Source organism: Notolepis coatsorum (assembly GCF_963971535.1).
Source record: "Notolepis coatsorum genome assembly, chromosome: 5".
Taxonomy (NCBI): domain Eukaryota; kingdom Metazoa; phylum Chordata; class Actinopteri; order Aulopiformes; family Paralepididae; genus Notolepis; species Notolepis coatsorum.
The window spans coordinates 98707935-98720919 of record NC_140169.1 but is presented as its reverse complement, the minus strand read 5'-3'; the positions used below and the strand labels follow the sequence as shown (position 1 = coordinate 98720919).

Genomic DNA, 12985 nt, shown 5'->3' with positions numbered 1-12985 from the left:
GCCTGGGCTTTAGGGAACACGTCGCGGGCTAATGCACATCGCTTGCATTGCTTCACCCATTGCTTCACCTCTTCTGCCATTCCGATCCAGTAGTAACCTCGCCTCATCAGGACCACCGTCCCTTGTCCCCCGTAGTGTCCCGCGTCTTCGTGCTGGGTCTCGTAGATCCTCCTTCGCAGGGCTGTGGGCACCACCAGCTGGAGAACCTCCTCTCCATCCCGGGGATCGCTTACGCGCCGAAACAGCACTTGCTGATGCAGACGGAATCGTTCCCACTGCCCGTATAACTTGCGGAGTTTCGGGTCTCCTTCCTTCAGCTGTACTTTAGTGGGGGGGACCCCCTGTGCCACCGCCCGCCACACCGGACCCAACTCGGGATCGTCCGCCTGGAGCTGTCGCATTTCCGCCCAGTCATATCCGCTGTTCCCCTTCTGTGCCGCTATCCGTCGTGCGCCGACACTCGAGACCTCCCGCGTCTCTGTCGGTCTCCCAGGGCACAGCAGGGCCCGCACTTCCTCCGCTGGGACCATGACGTAGCCCTCGCGGGCGACTGGGGCGGGGACGGACAATGGAACGGCCCGTTCTTGGAGACCCTGACGGGTGTGGGTGCCAGCCGCGGCTATCATTAGGAAGTCTTTCTCAGTGTCTTCCACTTCAGGTTCTGATCGCATCGGCATGCGAGACAGAGCGTCTGCGTTCTGGTTGAGTCGACCAGGTTTGTAGTGCACCACGAAGTCATACTCCGCGAGCTGAGCGTTCCACCGCTGCTCCACTGCTCCCAGGTTGGCCGTGCCGAGGTGTCTCAACGGGTTGTGGTCGGTGATCACGGTGAACTGGGCGTACATCAGGAGGTCTCTGAACTTCTCGGTGACCGCCCACTTCAGGGCGAGGAGTTCCAGCTTGAACGCACTATAATTTTGGTCATTCCTTTCGGACCCACGCAGGCCTCGGCTCGCAAAGGCGATGACTCGCTCCACGCCCTCCTGTTCCTGACTGAGTACCGCTCCCAGTCCCAAGTAACTCCCGTCGGTGGTCACTATGAAGGGGAGCTGGAGGTCGGGGTAGGCCAGCACCGGGGGTGTCAAGAGGCACTGCCGCAGATGATCGAAGGCCGTCTGACACTGCGGCGTCCACTTGAAGGCCTCGGGCCGGCCCTTGGCGAACCCCTTTTTTTCTTTCCCCATCAGGGCGTGCAGTGGCTGGGCCACCTGGGCGAAGTGGGGCACGAACCGCCGATAATAGGACAGGAACCCGATCACCTGCCTCACTTCCTTCGCTGAGCGTGGCGCCGGCCAGTCCTCCAACGCCTTCACTTTGTCGGTGTCGACCTGTATGCCGGCCGCGGAGACGACGTGTCCCAGGAACTTGACTTCGGTCTTCAGAAGGAAGCACTTCCGGGGCTTGAGTTTGAGTCCATGCTCCCGAAGCCGTCCAAACACCAGGTCCAGCTTCTGACAGTGGCTCTCGAAGTCGCTGGCGAACACCAAGACGTCGTCTAGGTAGACGAGTAGGACGTCGAAGGCCAGGTCCCCCAGCACGGCGGTCATCAACCGCTGGAACGTCGCTGGTGCGTTACACAGTCCGAAGGGCATACGAGTCCACTGGTAGAGGCCGAAGGGCGTCGTGACAGCCGTCTTCTCTTGGTCTTCCTCTTTCACCGCCACCTGGAAGTAGCCGGCGGTGAGATCGAGCGAGGAGAAGATCTTGGCCTGCCCCAAGGCGTCTAGGGACTCCTCGATACGAGGTAGGGGGTAGGCATCCCGGTGTGTCACGTTATTTAGGCGGCGGTAATCGCAGCAGAACCGCACGGAGCCGTCTTTCTTTATGACGATCACGGCTGGTGACGCCCACGGACTGCAGCTCTCTACCAGGACACCCAGGTCCACCAGATCTTGCACGTGTCTCTTTACTTCTTGGAACACGTGGGGCGGTATTCGGCGGTGCCGTTGCTTGACCGGGTGTGCGTCACCAGTGGGAACGTAGTGTGTGACCGTGGTTGTGTAACCATAGTCCCCGTCGTCAACGGAGAACACCGCCTTGTGTTTCTCCAATACTTGATTCAGCCGACTCACTTGGGCCGGTGTGAGATCCTGCAGGTTCGCCTGTACGTCCACGGCGAGCCCGCGGGTCTTCCCGTCCGGCTCCGCCTCTGGCGGGCGGTCCCGAGTCTGAATCGCCGTCACTCGGACGCCTCCTTCCACTTCCTCCACGGTCACTCTCTCCTTAGGCCGTACCTGACGGGGGCAGTGGATCTCTGCCAACCTGGCCCGGGGTCGGAGCACCATCTCGACGTTGGTCGGGTTCAACACCCGCACAGGCACTCTCCCCTGTCGGGCGTATGCCACCACGTTCGCCACCAATAGTCCGGGAGGCAGGTTGGCCCTCGGCGTGTGCTCTATCATCACGGGACGCCGCATCCCCGCTGTCGTCTCACAACGGCCTGGGACGACCACTTCGCTGTGCGGGGGAATGACCACTGGTTCCCTGCCGGCCACTTTGACGTACCCCATCCTTCCCGGGGCGATACACTCTCGGGCTTCCTGGGCCATGGCGGCGACCACACGGCGGATGGCGACGCTCCCCGCGTCGACACGTCTTCGGCTCGCCGGCCGCATCCCCTTGATCCCCTTGAACAGGCCATCTACCCCGCCGAGCACGTTCATGCCCAGAAGTCCCGGGATAGCGTCTCCTGTGGCCACTCGGCCTGGATCGTCTTTTAGTATGAATATGCATTTCCCCGGAAATGTCATATCCAGGCACTTCACTTCGGCGTAGAGACACCCCACCACTGGGATCTCCAACCCGTTGGCGGCGAAGAGAGTGATCCAGTTGGAGGGGGTCAACCGCGACCGCGGGAAGTGTCTGCGGAAGTGGCTTTCGGTCATGGTGGTGACTTCGGCGCCGGTGTCGAAGAGGCAGCAGGTCTCGACCCCGTCAATCTGGACGTCTAAGGTGAGACATTCCCCCATGTCTTGCGTCTTAGTGCCCCCTGCGGCCGAGTCGGCGACTCCGGTTACGACGCCGTTGACTGCCCTTCGGGATCCGGGTCGGTCCCCTGACGAGCCCGGAACTTCGGGGGTGGGGGCAGGGGCTGGGTGGGGCTCGCTGGCGTGGCGGGGGCACTCCCTGCTGATGTGGCCCGGCTGATTGCAGGCATAGCAAATCAACCTGCCCTCTTCGTCCCGGCGGGGCAGTTCCCGCTTAGCGGCGGGCGCGTCGTCTCTGCGTCGCCGTCCGGGGCCGCCTCTCTGGGTCGCGTCCCGCGTCTGTTGGACGGCCTGGAAGAGTTGCTCCTGACGTGCGTCCAGCCGCTCTTGCCCTGCGAAGAGCCGCTTAAAAGCTCCCTGTATTGCGTCTCCGCTCATCGGGGCCTCTCGTCCTTCTGCGGCTGCGGCGTGGACCAGGGCCTGGGCGCCACCCCTATTGGGGGGCAGGACCATCTCCTCCTCCGACCAGTCTATCGCCGCCATCATCAATTCGAGAAACGTCTGCTCTCCGTTCTCTTTTATGGACTTCTTCATCTCCCGTCGCAGCATCCCATCCTTCAGGCCTACCACAAACTGCTCCTGCAGCCGGGCGGCAGGATCCGCGACTCGTTGGGGTTCCCGGCCCTGTATGCGACGCATCTGTTCCTGTAGATCATACGCAAACTCCCTCACGGTCTCGCCATCTCCTTGTCGGCGGTCGAGGAACTCTCTCAGGCGTTCACTGACCGAGGTCTTGTCTCCGTACGTCTCCTGCAGCACCCGGAACACGGCGTCCGGCTCCGGGGCGGTCCCTTCTAGCACGAAGCGCACTGTCCGTTTAGCCGCGCCCTTTAGATGCTGCTGTACGAACTCCGCCTGTTCGTCACCGGGCACTCTGCTGCTCCGAAAATGCACCTTCATGTCTCGGATCCAGTCGTCCACCAGCGGCTCTCCTCTCTCTTTCCCCCCTCCAAATTCGCTGCACTTCCGCTCTCGTTGGACGTACACCACTGGGAGGGGCGCTGGAGGAAGCTGTTGGATCATGGCTTGGGCCAAGGCACGCGACTCTCTGTGCCTGGCCTGCTCCAGTTGTTCGTGTTGGTGGTCTAGGGCTTCCGCCTGGTCTTGGAGTTGACCCTTTAGGAACTCCACTTCGGCGGTCAAGGTCTGCACCGTCTCGGCTCCCCCCTCTTCCTCTTTGAGCGGGGGCGGCGAGTCACCTCCTTGCGTCACCCGGGACGGCCCGGCTTTGGCATCGGGCTTCGGGGTGTCGTGGTCCGACATCTCAGGTCTCTGGGTCGTCACTTACAAGGGAGTGGAGTAGGATGTTGATCCTGTTCGTGACGCCAAATGTAGCAGGGTGGATTATCCCTGCTTCGTGGGAACTGTGGGGTGCGGTCAATAGGTAGCGAGACACAGTAGCACTCTGGCCAGCTGCACCTCTGTCTTTGGGGTCCGGAGCGTCAACTGGAGGCTGGTAGTGGGGGTGAATGAGGCCCAGGGTTTACAAACCTGGTCCGGTACTCTGGTCTTCCTCCCTCTCTCTGGAGTAGTCCGCAGTACTCCCCAACACACCCTCACCCTCCACAGTTGCCCCTTTTTCCCTCCCACACCTACTGACCGGATGGTAGAGAAATAACTGGGTTCCCCCCGCAAGCAGTGCCCTCCCTTAGTGAGACGACCAGAACCCTTACAATGGAAAAGGTAGAATAGCAAGGGGTTACGATTACATATATTACCCGTAGCAAAGGGTTAGGGTTAGGGTTAGAAATAATGAAAGACACACACAGTGTTCCCGCTCTGGATGACTGTATTGTAACTCAGCCTGGTTACAACAAAGCTACGGCTGGTGATTACTGCACCATGGGTATCCATACAATAATTACTGGCATGAATTATTAGCATAAGTCAATTACAGTATCACACACAGGCACCAAGTGCTCTCAGGTACCCAGACTAAACGCTGCCCACGTCTGGGCGGACCACAGTATTCACCTTCTTTAAGGAATTACACTCTTACTGTCCCCGGTTGAGAATATGGGGAAGGAAGGGGGAAGCATAGGGAAGAGAATAAAGGGATTCACAGAACGGGAATTATTTAGGAAATACACGCCTTATCACGCTCAAAGAAAAGGAATAAAATAAAAGAGTGAGCCCACAAAATACCTTGCAAAAGTCCTATGCTAATACCGGTATATATTGTCTGGGGTACCCCTATTGAACTGTGGTTAACAACGTTAACTTCGCCCGCGGGCAGCACCACACTGTATACTGTATATGGAGTCGGGAGCATCAATGCTCGTTTGTACTCATCCGAAATGGCCGCCTCGTCACTCCACTGTTGTCCGGGAGGCAAGATGGCGTCGAACACTCGCGCCGCAGGGGCTAGCAGGCGGAGCTATAGCAGAGAGGCAGTGCTGGCTGAGCTGGTGCTGGGCGAACTCTGCTGGTGGTAAAGAACTCCCCGTGTCCTGCAGGCAGCCTGGAGCAGGGGTGCTGCTGCTCTCCGGTGCAGACAGCTGTTGACGCCCGGGCAGACTGCTTGGATGTCCCGTACGTCTCTGGCACGCAGACTATACCGTCACTGTAACTAGGTATAACACGAGCAATGCTACTGTGAACCTTAGCCGCACGCTACTTATACCGCTCACTGTAACTAGGTATAACTCGACTCCCAGTGCCCGACTCTGCACTTAATGTTCATAATATCATAACACTGGTACTGCTAGGATATCGTCTCCACTAGCCAGTACTTCCTATCACCCGTCCCTGTTCCACGGGGCACTCCGGCATAAACGTCAGCAACGGGGCTGTCTAGAGCTCCCCCGTTAGACGTGACTTCTCGTGGTCAAGTTCACTGCCGAGAAGAGAACGACTTCCGCTGCACTCCTCTCTTTATCATCTCTCAGCTCTCTCCGCCACTCTCTGCCTGCTACTGCCCCCTGCTGGTCCCGCCTGCCAGTCACACGGGGAGACGCACTGTAAAATATGAATCAATACTGTCATTTATGATCCGTATTCACATGCTCTTGGGACAGGGACGTTTGTGTCATTGTTCGTGTGAATCAATGACACTAGTTAGAATGTCTTTGTGTACAAAAAGGGATATAAACACAGTCAGCAGTTCTGAATAATATACCATATTTTCCAGACTGCTACACTAGGATGGCTTAGAGTAGACAACAGAGTACAGCAACTTGCAATGGGCCTGGTCTACAAGATACACTACGCGACCAAGGTACCCATGTACATGTCAAAATACTTCCCAAAGGTCAGTGAATACCACGATCACAACACCAGAGGGAGCTCCACAAATCATGTAAAACCCAGATTCGGCTCAAACAAGGGACTAAACACGTTTCGCAATTATGCCACATCAATGTGGAACGCCCTGCCTAAAGCTGTAAAGGAATGTGAATCACTACCCACCTTCAAAAACACTCTCAAAAAACACCTACGTGAGACTGCAATTCGAAACTGGCCCCTACAAATGTCCTAACCTAGTTGTACAGTAAATGACCAAGTAAGGCTTTGTCAATATTCCAATGTACAGTGTAAAATGTGTGTGTGTCCCCTACCCAACCCCCCCCCCCCCCCCCCACCTCCAATGTACAGCCCTCACCCAACCCCACCCCACCAACCTCCTCCAATGTACAGTTTCTACGCCAAATGTATATACACTCCTTTTCTGGACACTTTTGTATCACAAACAGTACTGTATTTGCAAATCTAATATGTCATAAATGTATAGATGTAGCAGTACTGTCTATCTGTATGTCATGTATGTCATATATGTTATGATGAATTGAAAATGGGGGACCCTGGTGGAAACAAGACGAAAGTCTTTCTCTGGTCTGCATCCCCTTAACAATTGTATGTATTGAGATGTACTGTACTGTACCCATTCTGCAATCTGTTAATAAACTTTTCAATCAATCAATCAATCATAAATGTATAGATGTAGCAGTACTGTCTATCTGTATGTCATGTGTGTCATATGATGAATTGAAAATGGGGGACCCTGATGGAAACAAGACGAAAGTCTTTCTCAGGTCTGCATCCTCTTAACAATTGTATGTATTGAGCTGTACTGTACTGTACCCATTCTGCAATCTGTTAATAAACGTTTCAATCAATCAATCAATCAATCAATCCCCCGAGAGAGAAGCGCTGTTGTCTAGAAATCTAGTAATCTACGAGTTTATCAGAGGCGCCTGAACGTACGGGGCTCTGATTGGCTGGACGTGTGAGCGTCCGCCCCACGTGGTCCAACTGTCACCCACAGCCCTACAGAGACAGAGTCTGGCCAGTGAGGTCTCCGTGGAGTTCAATGGTTTTAATGTTAGAATAACAGCTGTAAGAGGATGGATGTCAGGATACTTATTATGATACATTATTAATTACATACAGTCAGCACAATTACGCTGTCTGTGAGCCATTATGGGTCATGTTTTTACATGCTTAGTTTGTAATCCCTTAGTAGAACTGTTTATAGACCTTTTAGAATCAATGGGCTCAGGTTTGTTCATTGAGCCTTTGTCTTTAGAGCACAAATGTTTTTTGTTTGATTAAGTTTAAATGTATACCGGTATATAAATATTCAGTAGCTATTTACAGAACCGTGTTACCAATATTGCTGAACTGTCTTCATGCAGGCCTCTGGGTTGGTGGTTGTTTACAAACAGCAGCTTTCTTCCGGTATTTTCTCTCCGGTGTCCAGACCGTTCAGATACTGCATGGTAGGAGGGGTAGTTTGGCGCATTGTTGTTGTTTTAGGATAATGTATTTCCACGACAGTTTACTGTGCAACAACATTAACCCAGTAACGTTAGCACGTTAATACATCAGACTGCAACCGTCTCTCTCTCTCTCTCTCTCTCTCTCTCTCTCTCTCTCTCTCTCTCTCTCTCTCTCTCTCTCTCTCTCTCTCTCTCTCTCTCTCTCTGATTGATTGGTTGATTGAAAAGTGTATTAACAGATTGCAGAATGTGTACAATACAGTACAGCTCTCCCCCCCCCCCCCCCCTGTCTGGTGTCTATCTTTCAGTCTCAAGTGATGTATTCTTTTGTAACTATAGAGGCAGTATGAACGTTTGCAATAATAATAATGAGAATTATTAGGCCTATTATTATTATGCTCCCTGTTGGTGATGTCTAGTGTGCAAAACTATTCTCTTTCTTTCTTTCTCTCTCTCTCTCTCTCTCTCTCTCTCTCTCTCTCTCTCTCTGCTAGCTGGTGTGACATGCAGCTTGCCACCCCCTGCGTTGTGGGGACAGCACCCCACCATGATGATGATGAAGATGGTGGTTGTGAAGATGGTATGTAAGGAGGCACTGATCATCGAATCAAAGTTAATTTGTCCCATACAAGTACAATGGGCAGTGAAATGCTTGTTGCCGACTCCTTAAAAGGAACATGCCAACATTGTGGGAAATATGAGTCAGACAAGAAGATAGATTAGATACCAATTTCCTCTCTGTGTGTTCAGTAGAAAGCTATCCAGCTGCAAGCTAGCCTAGCTTAGCACAAATGAATGGAAGCGAATACGGACCAGTAGCCTAGCAAAAACACCTGAGTTTGAAGCTAGGCTAGTGGTCCTCATCTGCTTCTATTAATTTGTGCTAAGCTCCAGGGACAGCTGTATTATTTGTTCATGAGTCTGACTGCCTGGGGTAAAAAACTATTCCGGTGTCTGTTTGTTTGTGGATGATGTCACATTGAAGTAGAAACAATGATGACAAAGGATTAATAAAAGTGACCATAGTAAGATGTGCCACTCCAGGGCTTTCCCCAGGATTTCCCCAATGTCCTGCCACTTCAAAACATAATTTCAATAAAATGGCAAACAAAAGTTACAAATAAGTTTACAAGTTTAAAAATAAGTCTGACATCTCCGCCTGGACGACAACCAACCACCTCAAACTGAACCAAAGAAAAACAGAATTGCTTCACCTGCCGGCCAAATCCTCCCCCCTGACCGACCTTTCCATCACAGTGGAGAATGTAGCTGTGACCGGGTCCCCGACCGCCAAGAACCTTGGTGTTGTCCTTGACGACCGGCTGAACTTCTCCGCTCACATTGGCCCAACAACCAGAACCTGCAGATTTCTCCTGAGGAACGTCAGAAGAATCCGCCCCTTCCTGACAAAAGAAGCCACCCAACTCCTCATCCAATCAACAGTCCTCTCCCGCCTCGACTACTGCAACGCACTGCTTGCTGGCCTCCCGACCACCGCCACCAAGCCTCTTCAACTCATTCAGAATGCATCCGCCCGCCTGATCTCAACCCTACGAAGTCAGCCCATGTCACCCCACTTCTTAGAGACCTGCACTGGCTCCCCATTGCCCGAATCCGCTTCAAGGCCCTCAACCTGGCATATCGTGCGGCAAAGGGAACGGCTCCCACCTACCTCCGGTCAATGGTCTCTAACTACACACCCTCAAGACCCCTACGCTCTGCATCTTCTGGCCGCCTCAGACCCACTCCTATCTGAGCCCCGGGTAGGTCATCAAAGAGAAGCCGCCTATTCTCGGTCCTTGCTCCACAATGGTGGAACGAACTTCCCACCACAGTTAGGACAGCCGAAACCCGACCAATCTTTCGCCGTCAACTAAAGACACACTTCTTCAATGAATATCTGAAATGAAAGAAAAAAACAAACAAAAAACACACTAACCTTCTTATTGTCATGCACTCTTCCTAATATACTAACTACACTCAACACTGTAGAACTCAAGTCTGAACACTTTGATGAACATAGTTACTCACTGATAGAGTTGTACCCTTCCTACTGACTTGTCGTATAAAACTTGTAAGTCGCTTTGGATAAAATGTAAACGTAAATGTATTTGTTTAAGTGTATAAGGTATAAGCTGGCCACAAGCTTAAATATATTATTATTAGTATTGTTATTTTTTATATATATTGTTTAGGGAAAGCCCTGTACTGTAGGGATTCGTTCCCTCTGCCAAACAAACATCTCATTCTGGAGACTGATGCTGATCTGAGTAGCTGTTTGACCTTAACTCATTGGCTGCCACGCTGTTTCCGGGATATGGCTATGCGCTGCCACGCATTAAACCAATGTAGTCAGTCACCTTGTTGGCAGGGCTATAACTATATTCTATATTATAGCTATGGATGCAATACTATGGCTCATTTGACATTGAGTATCTATCGTTCAAGATGTGAAAAAGAAATACATTTTCCATCCATACATTCCCGTTTTATACCGTGGTGAATATAAGTATGGTTTTAGAGCGGTTTAGGGTAATTCCTGGGAGGCTAGTAATAGTATTAGTAGTATTATACTAAATGCATTGGCATTTCGTCCCTACACACACTACAATTAAAAATTCAAATGCATATGATCGGTATTATGTTCCATCGTGAATGCATGAAAGGGGGGGGGTCGTTTCTGATGAATTGATTGTGAATAATGGCATTCGTTAGTACAACAACATACGCTGATCAGGGCGATGGCTATAAAAACAAGGCACAATCAAGCTGAAATTGACGTTAAATTGCTCTTACCTGTGGCCGGTGGGATTCCAAAAAGAATATTCCAATTATTTGATTGCCATCTGGTAGATCGTATGTCCATTTGGCCCATGACAACCCACCACAGCATAATGAATCGGGGGTCCTGAAAACGATTCAATTCGATCGGGTGAAGCCCTAGGTTCAGGTTACTAGAAAAGTCAGCCCGGACCAATATAATCGACACACAGCCCAATACACAGAGTTTCAAAGGATGTGCAATACCGGCCGCATCCTACCAGGCGGCGGTATTGGACTTTTGCGATCTCAGACTCATTCCCTATGATAACACCAGGCTCCCTGGATGGATAATGAATGGAAATATCGAATAAAAGAAATAACGATCAAATAACGAGTATACTCGTTGTTGGCATTCAACCATTGGCGGCCAATAATGAGTTTAATCATTGTTGGCAGTGAATGAGTTAAAGTCATTCATGAATTCATCCAGCTAATGAGCAGCTAATCCCACTCACCAAACACACTAGGGCTGTACCGAATAGTCGAAGCTTCGAAGCTTCGTTCATAATGTTGACATTTGAATTCTAAATCAAATCAATCGATCAATCATCGAATTTTTTATTAAAAAATATATATATATGTTTTCCCTTTTTTTAAATATATATATTTTTATTGGTGCTGTCAGGCGATTACATTTTTTTATCTAATTAATTACAGGATTTGTAATTAATTAATCAAATTAATCGCATTTTAATCGCATAACCATTTTATGCCTGATATTCTATATTCTATAATCATATTTCAAATTTCATGTGTCCGGATGGCAGAATTCAGTACTGTATCTACAAAACCTTCTGTTTAATCATCTTCTATCATGTCAAAGATAACGTTTTTTCTTATTGATATTCTCATTTGGTTCATTACAATTTACTCAAGCCTAGTAACAGACACAGTATTTCTGACACTGGGAATACATTCCCTGAGATCCATAGATGTCCCTAGAATCAGATACCAAGAACATGCAAATGGACCATATAAAAAAAAAAGTCTGTACATGTGTATTCTACGTTCTTATGGAATGAATGAGATAAAAAAATATATATATAATAAACAATTTTTATATAGAGATATCTACTGCACGAATTTTAGGTGTTAATGAAGCCAGCATAGCAATCTGGTTAGCTGTGGTGGAGAAGATAAAGGGAAGCATATGAACCTGTAATTTCTGATGTTAAATGGAATAGTGGATGTATAGTCCAAGAGGGGGTCCTGAGGGGGAGGGGGGGGGGGGAGGGAAGAGCGAGGAAGAGCGAGCAAGAGCACATGTATTGTATTGTATTTATTCTTTTTATGCCTTTTATCTACATTTATATTTGATTTAATTACTGGACTGTCATTATTGTTATTATTATTTCTGTCATTGTCCTGTGATTTATCATTGTTTTTTACTGTTACTGTATTGTTTGTCTAGCTTTATGTTAAAAAAGGGAAAATAAAAAACATTTGTTAAAAAAAAAAAAAAAATGTAATTAATTTTGAGTTAATTTTCATAACGCGATAATTTGCTGTGTAATTAATTAATCTAATTAACGCGATAAACTGACAGCCCTAATTTTTATGTGTCTATTCATTCTGTTTAAACCAATGGAGTTTTTCTTCACAGTTGCAGATAAAGATTAGGCTACACTAATATTATAGTATTATACTATTATAGTATATGACTCATCATAAAAACTTAAATAAAACATTTATCATAAATGATGTAGCCTATCTGCATCCGCTTGGCACTCGGCGCTCCATGAAGACGTCACCATCACTTTCGTACCAACCGTTCCCTTATTGGATTATTTATGTTGACAAAACTGATGAGTTATATTCATTAAAGAAAGTTTATTTAATAAAAAAAAAATACTAATTTAATCAGATTAATCACTTTATTCAAATTGAGGATTTAGTTTGAGGATATTTATAAAAAAATATATATTATTATTATATATATATATTTGGATTATGTCATAAAATATGACTACAGACATTCGAAGCTTCGTTCGAATACTTCAATAGAAGCTTCGAATGTTCAAAAATTACATTCGGTACAGCCCTAAAACACACCCAGATTAACTTGAAGTTCCTTTTCAACTGAATAATTAATTTGCTTTAACAGGGACGGCTGCTTTGTTGTCATAGTTTCTACTTCCCCACAAACAAAAGGGAAGGCTTAAAACAATGTGTATTTGTCAATATCAGTAAAGTCGACAGAAATGTTACTTCCTAGTAAGGTTAGCTCGCTGCATTTCAACAGCACCTCCACCGTCACCACTACCACCACTGGATCACACGTCAATGATCACCAGTTAATTCAGACACCAGACAATCCGAAACTAGGGTGACCAAATGTCCTGTTTGTGCAGCACAGTCCTGCAATTTAGCCCTTTGTCCAGCGTCCCGCAACAGAAGAGAATGTCCCGCATTTCAATAAACTCATATATGAAATGTTAAATAGTTTTGTCTAGTTAT

At 48.8% G+C, this 12985-nt stretch overlaps 1 protein-coding gene across 1 annotated transcript in view; it reads left to right on the top strand.

Moving 5' to 3' along the window:
• Window positions 1-7623: 7623 nt before the first annotated feature.
• Window positions 7624-12985, top strand: part of akap7 (A-kinase anchoring protein 7) — a gene marked incomplete at its 3' end in the record, with an annotated part of 108925 nt that continues 103563 nt past the window's right edge. Inside the window, exons 1-2 of the mRNA XM_084314192.1 lie at window positions 7624-7705; window positions 8200-8285. Coding sequence (XP_084170318.1) covers window positions 8210-8285 — 76 coding nt within the window. The 5' untranslated portion in view covers window positions 7624-7705; window positions 8200-8209. The remainder of the gene's footprint in view (window positions 7706-8199; window positions 8286-12985) is intronic.